This window comes from Vitis riparia, chromosome 9, assembly GCF_004353265.1.
Source record: "Vitis riparia cultivar Riparia Gloire de Montpellier isolate 1030 chromosome 9, EGFV_Vit.rip_1.0, whole genome shotgun sequence".
In the NCBI taxonomy this organism is placed as follows: domain Eukaryota; kingdom Viridiplantae; phylum Streptophyta; class Magnoliopsida; order Vitales; family Vitaceae; genus Vitis; species Vitis riparia.
This window is the reverse complement of record NC_048439.1, coordinates 12,440,094-12,451,269: the sequence shown is the minus strand read 5'-3', so window position 1 is coordinate 12,451,269 and position 11,176 is coordinate 12,440,094. Positions and strand designations below refer to the sequence as shown.

Here is an 11,176-nt window from a genome sequence, read left to right as displayed (position 1 = left end):
GGCTGCAAGGCATCATTCACTCTTGGTTAGAACATGAATGATAACAGGAGTTGGACAAAATTAATTATTGCATTTAGCCCAAGTTAAATAAAATTAAATATTGCATTTGGGAAAGCATCAGTAATAGTTTGTTGTTGGTTTTCTTAAAATTAGAATAAGAGTTTCAAAAGTATTTCGAAATTTGGCATAACAATATTATTGGGGTTTCTTGACTTCTTCCAATATTTTGAAATGTATTGCAATGAAAGATATATATATATATATATATATATATATATATATATATATATATATATATATATATATATATATATTGGAAATTTTAAAAATTGGCATAGACACATTTCATTTACAAAGTTGTTTTTTATTAACTATTTGTCAATACTACTATGTAACCCTTTCAATTATTTTTGCAGATTGAGCATCTAGAAAGTGAGTTGCAACCATCTTTATGCACTTTGAAGAAAAATGATGTAGAACTAGATGCAGCAAAGGACCATGAACAACTCAATGTTGAAGAAGTTGTAAAATTTCTGGTTTATTAGACAACTTTAACTTAATTTAATGCTAAACAAATTCATAATTACTTATGTATGATGTTAATAGGTAAATTTTACTAGTATTGCTACTTTTTGTCTATGCAGTTTCTTAAATTAATTTTTTATTGTTGAATTAATTGTTTGTGGAAACTTATAAAACAGGGCATAATTAGGACATTAATTTCCTTTTCTGGCATATTACAATTTCAAATGAGAGAATATGATGCTTTTTAAAAGTATCATGGTAATTAGATAAAGGTAAAAGATGACACTTTTCATAAGTGTTGAGGTTAAGGATACCAATAAAATGATGCTTTTCATAAGCATCAACGTTGAGGATCCAAGAAAATGACGTTTTTTTAAGCGTCAACATTGAACACCATATAATGACACTTATTACGAGTGTCAATGTTGTTCCTACCTATACAATGACACTTATTACGAGTGTTAATATTGTTTCTACCTCTACAATGAAACTTTATCGAGTGTCAATATTGACATGAATGAAATTATAAACATATGATGACACTTAAAAAGTGCCAAGGTTTAAAATTATGACACTCACTACGAGTGTCATTGTTGAGCTAAAAATAATATAGCGCTTCTAAAAAGCGTCAACAAATGGCAATTTATAAGATGACAGTCTAAAATATGACGTTTTTGAAAAGCGTCATCTTATATCTATCTTGACGTTTAAAAAATGTGATCTTTTGACATTTTCCTTGTAGTGAGGGCTGATCACGATCGTTTGATCTCCATCTTTTTGAATCATGGCTTGATGAATGGATGCAAACAAAGCTAGTAGAAACTCAATTGGGTTCTGTAGAAAATAACCCAATACTAGAGATAGAGACATTCCTTCAAGCTAAACAAATGCATACTTCTAAGACTAATAGCAATATGTTGCCAAGAGAACCAATGAAGGAGAGATATCTAAGCCAGAATTCTCTAGAATCAGTCCCTCTACATGATGTTGTGAGTGCACCTTAAGATGCAGGTGATGAAGGAGCTTCTGTCGGAAGTGATACAAATTGTTTTGAGCTAAACAAGCCAACCACATGGAGATTTTCGTCAATGGAAAAAGACTATGATGGAGTCCTTCCAGGTTTGGATGCCCTTTTCAAAGGAAATAAAGTAAGAGATGCCATGCCACATTCTTGACGTCAAATTCATAGTTACATGCTGATAGTTTGGATGATAGCATGAGCGGCACAACTGCAATAATAGTATTGGTTCGTGGTTGGACTATATATGTTGCTAACTCAGGGGATTCCAGAGCTGTTATAGCAGAAAGAAAAGGACAAGAAATTGTGGTTGTTGATTCATCAATTGATCAAACACCATTTCAGGCTTATGAATTTGAAAGAGTTAAGCTTTGTGGAGCGAGGGTCCTCACTTTGGATCAAATAAAAGGGTTGAAGAACCCAGTTGTGCAATGTTTGGACACTGAAAGAGGGGATGGTGGCGATCCTCCTAGACTATGGGTATCGAATGGGATTATCTGTGGCACCTTTAGGACCCATTCTCTCTTTCTAGCATTGCATGCATGGCCACCTTTGGTGGGCCACTCCTGAAACCCACGTGTCTCACCTCCATATTCCCATGTATTATTTTCAAAAATAGATTCTCCAAAAAAATATGTTTTTTCAAATGTTTTTAATTCTTCAAATTTTCTTTCTTTATCTTAAATAAATCCATTTTTTTATAAATCAATTCTTATCATTTTTCACTAGTCATGCATCTTTTACTTTATTTTTATTGTTATTTTTATTTTTATTTATTTATTATTATTATTTTCTTTTTCTTTCTTCATTTCTTGACTTTAAATATTTTTTTTTAAAAAGAAAATTGGTTGCTGTATTTATTTTCAGCAAACATTTTTTATAAATTCTCCTTGATTTTTAATATTTTCTTAATTTTTTACATTTTTATATAAACATGAATTTAATTTTGTAATTCTGAATAATGGGGTTATTGAAATTGATTCATGCAAAATAAAATGGGCTTTGGTGGGGGCCCGACATATGGGATTTTATGATTGATTGATTGATTGATCGATTTGATTGTCATACATGATTGATTTATTCTGTTCCATGATATGCACATAATCATCCTATGTTTATTCACTGACCTTAGCTTCCTATGAAATAAATCAGGTCATCACTCAGGTACATTCTTTGCCTCTCATATTCATTCAGTTATTTTGTTGTGATTTTCATTCGATATTCACCGATTTACTAATCAATTGCCATGCTTGCCTCATTTTATTAGTAGAGACCCGACTTTAGGGATTTGGAGGGGTGCTACAGTTTTTTTTACCGTACCTTCCCGATAAGTAACCTAACCCCCGAACCCGATCCGGTTTTTCATAGACCACCTTTTCCAAAATAAGAAGTCACACTTAGGGTTTTCTTTCTTATTTTGTTTACCCTTTAAAAATAAAACAAAAATAAGTGGCAACTCCAAGTCATTTGCTTAGTCAATAAAAATCATTTTTCAAATAAAAATCGAGCTCGCCATCGAGTGGAAAACGCATGAGCCGAAATGCGGGGTCCATAGTTCAAAAGATGGAGTTACAAACTTTAAGAATGATTATATTCTCTAGAGTTTTTGGAAGTTCACAAAATTTCAATAGAACAAACTATTTTATATTAGAAAAACCTTAACAAACAATTATAAAGAGTTTCTTAATTTAAAACATTTCAAAATTGAGATTTTTGAGTTAGAAAAAAAGAAGGAAACTAATTTGAAAGTCCCAACATTTAAATGTCTACAAGGATGTTTGAATGTTCGTCTTGATCCAAATATTTTATTTTGTATTTTTTTCATCCTTATCCTAGACAACAAGGCATAGGCAAATTAGGAAAATCAATTCATAATGGAGGCCCAATATTAAGCCCAAAAATTTTAACCAATTTTAATTCTTTTAATTCGTATTCAAACATTAATTGTGTTATCATAATGTGTAATAATACATGACAAAAGATACTATAAAAAACAATTCTTTTATTTTATATTTAAACATTAATTGTGTTTTATAAAAGATTCTGGTAGAAATGTTACTAACAAAAGCTTAAACCCTAGACCCTCTAAGATCCAACTAGATTCATCTTCCTTTTTAAATCATTCCTCTACTTGCTTAATTTTTTAGTATACTTGATATGCTCATAAGTGGGCTAAGAAAAAGATAAGAAAATTAAAAGATATAAAGAAACTTGCTAATTCTTGAGAATACAACTAAAAAATTGATAAGATATAAAGTTCACGTCTTATTCCATTGAGATAAACACTTAAATATCCATAATTCTAATATTAAGTTCCTTACAAATAAGGAACAATCTAGCAAAGAAATAAAGGCAATGACTTACACATTCTCACCTTTAACAACAAAAATAACATCTTCAAAACAAAAGAACCATTCAAACAGAACAAGCAAGACTTGGTCTTTTTGCATATAACTTGACTTCCACATGTATGACTTAGCAAGCACATGCAACAGTACTTCTCAAATCTTATTTGTTTTCTTCAAGCTTATATAATTTTCTTGGACAATAGTGTAGTAACGATAGTGTCCAATGATGTCGCTAGTTGAGATTGGGTTTGAGCATGCATTTTCTATTAGTATGTGAGAGATTCCAAGGATGATAGGAAGAAGAATGAAAAATTTAAAGGAAAGTTAACTACTAATCAAACCTATGTTATGTTGACAACTTCCATTATTTTGTTGCTCAAAGAAAAACAAACATATATTTCATGGTTGCCTGGAAAGAAGTATAGCGATTAGTTCTCAAAGCCCTTCATTTATTGATATTGCTACATTGTGATTGGTTGTTGTTGCTTTTTTTCATTTTTTTTTTTTTTTGCCTTTCTTTTTTAGCCTTTTTTTTTATGACTTAAACTTATATGCTATTTGGATAGTAATAGCAAAAAGTCTGACCTTGTGGTTTCTTTAATTGACAATATTGAAACATCCTCAATGTACAAGCTAATACCAACATAATTTTTCTAAGGACATTTATACTTGTCAAAGATATCAACATAATTTTTCAAAGGATATTTATACTTGTCAATGATGATAAAATATGAACAAAATGATCTTATCATCAAACTTCAGTAGAGAATTTCTCTTTTAAGGTTTTTTTTTCTTGAAACAAGTTAATGTCAATGTTTTTAGTACCGGACTGGATGTTGAACTGGAAAAGTTATCGGTACACGGTTCACTGGTCAGACCGGTGGTCAAATCGATGATGTCATAAATATATAATTTATATTTTATTTAAATTAAAAATAATTTTAAATACATATAATTAAAAATTAATAATATTTGTAATATTATTTATTCATTTTTATATAGATGTATTAACATTTTTAATTTATTAAACAAAATATATACAATATTTAAATATTAAACATATTGAAAAACAAATTGTATTATGTAATTTTCTATATATATATATATATATATATATATATATATATATTTGTATTTATATTTATAATTATAATTATTTTTTAAAATAACCTATATAGTTTTTCCTTGTTAAATTTCAGCGAAATGATGGTTGTAGCAAAGTGGATAATATTGTATTGGGAATCTTAAGGTCTATGGTTCAAGCTCTCCTTCTTGCAACAAAAACAGTTGAGGTTTTCCTTAAATTTCTTCACATTGATCCTAGATTGGGAGTGAGAGGAAGCATGAATAGATTTATAAAACTCTTTCCATCTCTTACAAATTAATTGGCTGTTAGGTTGGGCCATAGGGTTCATTGCATAAATTTTTGGTCTATTTTGCTAAGAAGACTCCATCATAGGAGTAGACACTAGGCCAAGGGAAATGTGGGCTGTTTTGCCAAAAAGAAAAAGAGGTGGTGGAGTTGACCCGTGCAGTTTTGTCCGGGTCACCGGTTCGAGGCCGGTCTACTTAGTAGAGGGTCCAAAGAGAGGAAACGAGTCAGAATGCCCTCTGAGCGGCGATCGGACCGGAACGGACCGGTCAAGATTTAAAACATTGGTTAATGTTATTAATTAAATAATTCCTTAAACATGTTAGCTTTCCTAATTCAATAATAAACTTTTCTTATGGATTTATTTTTCCTTGGTTTTTGTAATATTTTGCATTATTAAGGTTTTGTTTGGATACTCTTCTTGATTTTTTTTAAAAAAAAATAGAAAGTAGCATAATTTCTATATAAAAATTAGAGAATCTTGTACAAAAAGTACATACTTTGTGTCCTTTTGAATATATTTTGTGTTTTCTATTTTTAAAAATAAAAAATAGTATTATCTTTTATATAAAATATAAAGACTTTAAAGACTTGCATTAAGATTGTAATGGTCTTTTAAAATTGATTTAAAAAATTAAGATATTAAAATCTCTTTATTACCTCAAATTCTTAAAAAAAATTAAAATAATTTTTAAAGGGATAAGGTAAGTTTTATATGAGAGTTTTCGCATTTTTATGTAGAAGTTTCTATTTTGAAAACAAAAACTAGAAAGTGTATCCAAAGGTTTAGGTTGTATGTTTAAAAATTTTAAATTTGAGAAATTAAAGCTTTTTAATATCTTAGTTTTCTCAAATATTTTTTAAAAATTATTAGCTTTTTAAATCTTATTTTATTAAAATTAAAAATAATTTTAAATACATATAATTAAAAATTAATAGTATTTGTAATATTATTTATTCATTTTTAAATAAATTTATTAACATTTTTTATTTATTAAACAAAATATATGCAATATTTAAATATGAAAAGAAAATGGTAAAAATCGTATTTAAATATTAAACATATTGAAAATGAAAAAAAAAATTGTATTATTTTTTAAAATAAGCTATATAGCTTTTCCTTGTTAAATTTCAACATAAGCATGGTTGTAGCAGAGTGGATAATATTGTATTGGGAACCTTGAGCTCTATGGTTCAAGCTCTTGAGTTTTTAAAATTTCTTCACGTTGATCCCACATTGGAAGTGAGAGGAAGCATAAATAATTTATAAACCTCTTCCCATCCTTGCAAGTTAATTGGCTATTGGGTTGGGCCATAGGGCTCATTGCATAATTTCTTGGCCCATTTTGCCAAGAAGACTCAATCATACGAGTAGACACTAGGCCAAGGGAAATGTGGGCTATTTTGCCAAAAAGAAAAAGAGGTGGTGGAGTTCACCCGGCTCCACGTCACTAGTCCAACATCGGTTTAATGGCCATAGTGCTCATTGCATAAGTTTTATATGAGAGTTTTTGCATTTTTATGTAGAAGTTTCAATTTTGAAAAAAAGGCAAAAAATAGGAAACATATCCACTTTGACGCTAAATTATACATTTATTTTTTTCTTTTTCCCCTCTAATTTCAATAGCAAAAGTGGAGTGAAATGGAAAGCCAAAAAATCAACAGCATAACTGAGACTTAAATTGAGTGTAACATTTTTTTGTAATCAACCTGATAATTTTGCAAAACATAGATTTAATTGATACTAAAGCATAGGATCATTTTTTATTTTCTCATTGTAATTGGATTTGGAACTTCAAGTAAACATGTCAAAAAAATAAAAATAAATTTCTAGAGAGAAGTATAAGGCAAAACTAGAGATTACCAAGATTAAGCATGCCAAAAACTTGAAACTATAATCTCAATCAATTCCATAAATATTAATCAGCCAAAAAAAAAAGTCCTGAAAAAATGGAATTTAAATCCACAACAAACACCAAACATTTGTCATTCCTTCAAATCCTGCCAATGATAGGCATCTAATTATAGAATGAAGTAAAGAAAAATACACATTCCAATTATATTTGGTTGATTTTAATTGGAATCTTACCTAAGCCCCTTGTTCTTATATTGCTTTGAAACTGGGAAGGAAAGTAGTTAGAGTAGCTTCATCCTCCCATTCTAACTCATTCCACCACTCTTGCTTTCCTACCATCACAACTCCACCTTGATTGGCACTGTTGGAGTTGAGTGGCAGCCTCTTCAGCTTTGGACACCCAATTACTTCAATTCTGCCAAGGTAAAGAAAGGGCAAGGGATTCCGGTACACATTCTTCAGTTGGGGTAAACCATTTAACTCCAGTCGTATGAGTTTTGTGAATGGGCTCAGATTTCCTCCATCCTCTGCACCTTTACCTATCACTTCTTCCATTTCATCACACTGTCCTATTTTAAGATATAGGAGGTTTGGGGCAAAAATAAGCCATGTCAAATTCTTCAACATCTGGCATCTATTGATGGCCACTTCGCAAAGGCCATGGAAGCATTTGACCTTCGGGTTGAGACTGCTATACCCCACTATTTCCTTTCCTTTCCCTGCCCAATCAAACTTAATCTCTCTCAAACTATCCAAATCTTTCATCGTAAGCCCAGCGAGATGCTTCATATTTTCGAGACATGATAGGTTGAGTGAGCTTGAACCTTTGAACATCTTGAGGCAGACTGCTAGAGTGCAACTCGGTAACTTTCTGGAACTTAAAAATCTCTTAAACACAGAGGCACTTGCTATGGTGACAGTTAAATGCGTCAAGTATTTCAAACTCTCCAATTCCTCTATCAAGGACTCATTATCATATGATTCAACGCCTCCTTCAGCTACTTGATCATAAAGTCCACAATTGTACATGCCAACCACTTGCAGCATTAAAAGACTTGATATTAGTCCTCGTGGAATTGAAGAGACTTTAGATGTACACAATCTCAAAGCCTTCAATTGTACGAGATTCTTCATCTCAATCGGCAACTTCTTGATCCCAGTACCAAATAAATCAAGATATTGCAATGAAACCAAATTATAAATATCTGATGGTAACTCAACTATTTTGGTGTTTGATAAGCTCAACACTCTTAGATTGGGCATAAATTGGAAAAAACCATTGCTTATCATCTGCAAATCACTATTCAAATCTAGAAGAAGTGTCGAGAGATTGGGACATGTGGGTGATCCTGTTAACTTCTCAATTCGGTTGTCCATCAGTGAAATCCTTTCTGTCGTCTTCCATTTGACAAAGTCAGGTGCTTGAGTCAAACCGGCACTTGTTTGTACCAAAAACTTGCCCTTCATCTCCCCCATTTCACTGGTTATCCACAAGGCCATATCACGTACAACATCATGAAATTTTACAAATCTAGTATTTGAAGATTCCTCAAGTAGACATGCATGAACGAGGGTACTGATAATATTGAATCCCTGATTTCTGGCTCCATCCGTGTCATCAAATTCATCTAAAAATCCCTCACAAATCCATTGATTTATCAAAAGTTCCTTAAATATGAAAAAATCTTCTGGGAATAAAGAACAATATAAGAAGCAAGATTGAACTATTTTGGAGGGCAAACTATCATAGCTGTATTTCAAAAGTGGGTACACTCGGTGCCCCATACCTGGAAAATTTGAAGCACATGTTTGTAGTACTCTAATTGCATGCTTCCAATCTTGGGGTGTCACTTTAGAAGCCATGGCTCGCCCTATGGTAATTATCGCCAGTGGCAAACCGCAACACTCTTTTGCAACCATTTCAGCGAGCTCAGATATTTCTGGATCAGAATTAAGGGTGTCCTTTCCCACATATTTTTGAAACAGATCCCATGAATCCTTCCATGTCAAAGATTTCACTTGGATCTTCTTGTGAGCTCCCATTTGCCCGCACAAGTCCTGAGATCGAGTGGTGAATATCAGCTTGGACTTATTTTGTTGGTCAGGAGGTGGAATTCCCACTTCTAACAGATCCATTTGCTCCCACATGTCATCCAACAACATCACAAACCTCTTTTTGCTCAAGGCTCTCCAGATGTCTTTGGCTTTCTCATGGCGGCTTTTGCTTTTCCATTTATCATCACAGAATCCCACCTTCTCCCAAATCTCGTTTTGAACCCGCCCTAGATTTGGAGTTTTTGAAACCACTACCCAAATTACGACATCAAAATTGTGGGATGTTTTAAGGAAATGATTGTTGATTTGTGTCAAGAGGGTGGTCTTCCCAACGCCCCCCAACCCATAAAAGCCAATCATCCCTACATGTTCTTCTTCGAGACTCCTCCAAACTTTGTCAAATGTTGATTCCAAGCCCACAGTGGATCGGCCGGGTATTTCCTCCACAGGAGCTGGAGGTACAATATCAGCCACCACCTCAAAATTACGTCCTTCGCTCATTAGAGTAGCCATATCTTGTAGCTTCCTGGCCACTTTTTTTCCCAACGTGTAGCTGGAGATGCAATGCTTGGGATGGCAACAACCACGTAATCGTTTCTCCTCAACGGTCTCCGCTCCATCTCCAATCAGTTGACCGACTTTAGTTTCCATGGCTTCCACCCTGGAAAGCCAGCCTTGTACTTGATCCAGACGCTTCATTTGTTGTCTCTCAGCCACATCCACCTTCCTATTCACATCGTTCTTCAGCTCCCTTAATTTTTGAAGCTCTGTTCTCAAAGTAACCCGATTTTCTGCAAGCTTGCATATGTAATTTGCTCGAGCAGCAGTGCAATCACAACAACCAGCGATGTCGTTGGTAGAGATTGAGACTGAGAACACGTTTCCCATTGATGTATGAAAAACTCCAAGGAGAAGGTAAGAAAGAGGAATGACAAATTCGAAGCAAAAAAGGAATGCCTTTTATTTGCAGATATTGGGAAAGTGATGAGGAGAAACAAAGGAAAAAGGTGATGGGCACCAAGTCGAGGGTGATGGGGCACACATGGTCCCTTGGCAAAGCTAAGTTCTCTGCGGTTTTCTTTCCATTTTATTTTTTTTTTATTTTTTGAAAAAAAAAATTATTATAGTGAATCAGTCAATGGTATATCACCGTGAGTTTTGAAATTTTAAAATTAAAATATAAGAATTATGTACACATCCATAATCACCTCAAACCTAAAGAAAAAAAATTGATAAAATGGTGAAATTGAAAATTACTTCACAATGCATTTGATTATTAATAGAATATATTGAGTATCTTTGTTGTTCTAAGCTCGTTGATATGGTATTATAATGCTTACTAATGTGGTATAATAATTTATCAATATTTTGGATCTTATTGAGAATTAATTAATTGAAAATAAATAAAATGATAATTAAGTTATTTTATTAAAAAATAATTTTTATAATTCATTTTTCTAATAATTTAAAGCTTTTATTAATTATCTTTGAATCCAAATAACTTTCTTTCCTTCCTTATTTAGGTTTTGATTTGATAAATATGAATGGATAGTTATACTATATTAACATACTAATGTGGTAGCATGGATGTATTTAATACCTTCTCATAGGTAATACAAGTATTATTAAGTAGTATATACTTGACCCTGAAGCTAAAATATCTAGACGACTAATTGTAATAAAAGAAGCGAGAAAACTTTTAGAAAATGGTTTCTATTATTAGGTAGATATTGACAATCAAATTGAAAAGAATACATGAATACATTAAAATCTAAGCCTTTATTATTAGGTAGAAAGTAGTATTCAAGTTGAAAGGGATATGTGAATGCACTAAAATAAAGCTTTGATTTTTGTCATTATGGATAAGTGGGGAATGGGTCAAAGCCCAAATGTCAAAAGGTGGGTTGGTGGGGGAGGTGATTGGCTCTTCAAAAGTAATGAGCTGGCTTCTCAATCTCAAGAACCCCAACCCTTTTTTGTCCTTTGGCCTCAGTGGCCTACAC

At 32.2% G+C, this 11,176-nt stretch overlaps 1 protein-coding gene across 1 annotated transcript; it reads right to left on the bottom strand.

The window, feature by feature from the left end:
* Window positions 1-7,211: 7,211 nt before the first annotated feature.
* Window positions 7,212-10,107, bottom strand: LOC117921721 (probable disease resistance protein At1g61300). The gene has a single exon (XM_034839680.1). It carries the CDS (start codon window positions 10,059-10,061, stop codon window positions 7,368-7,370), a length of 2,694 nt encoding a protein of 897 aa, XP_034695571.1. The 5' UTR covers window positions 10,062-10,107; the 3' UTR covers window positions 7,212-7,367.
* Window positions 10,108-11,176: the final 1,069 nt, after the last annotated feature.

Bases quoted from the DNA above. Each gene is read 5' to 3' on its own strand.
- LOC117921721 (XM_034839680.1), bottom strand. From the start codon at position 10,061: ATGGGAAACGTGTTCTCAGTCTCAATCTCTACCAACGACATCGCTGGT.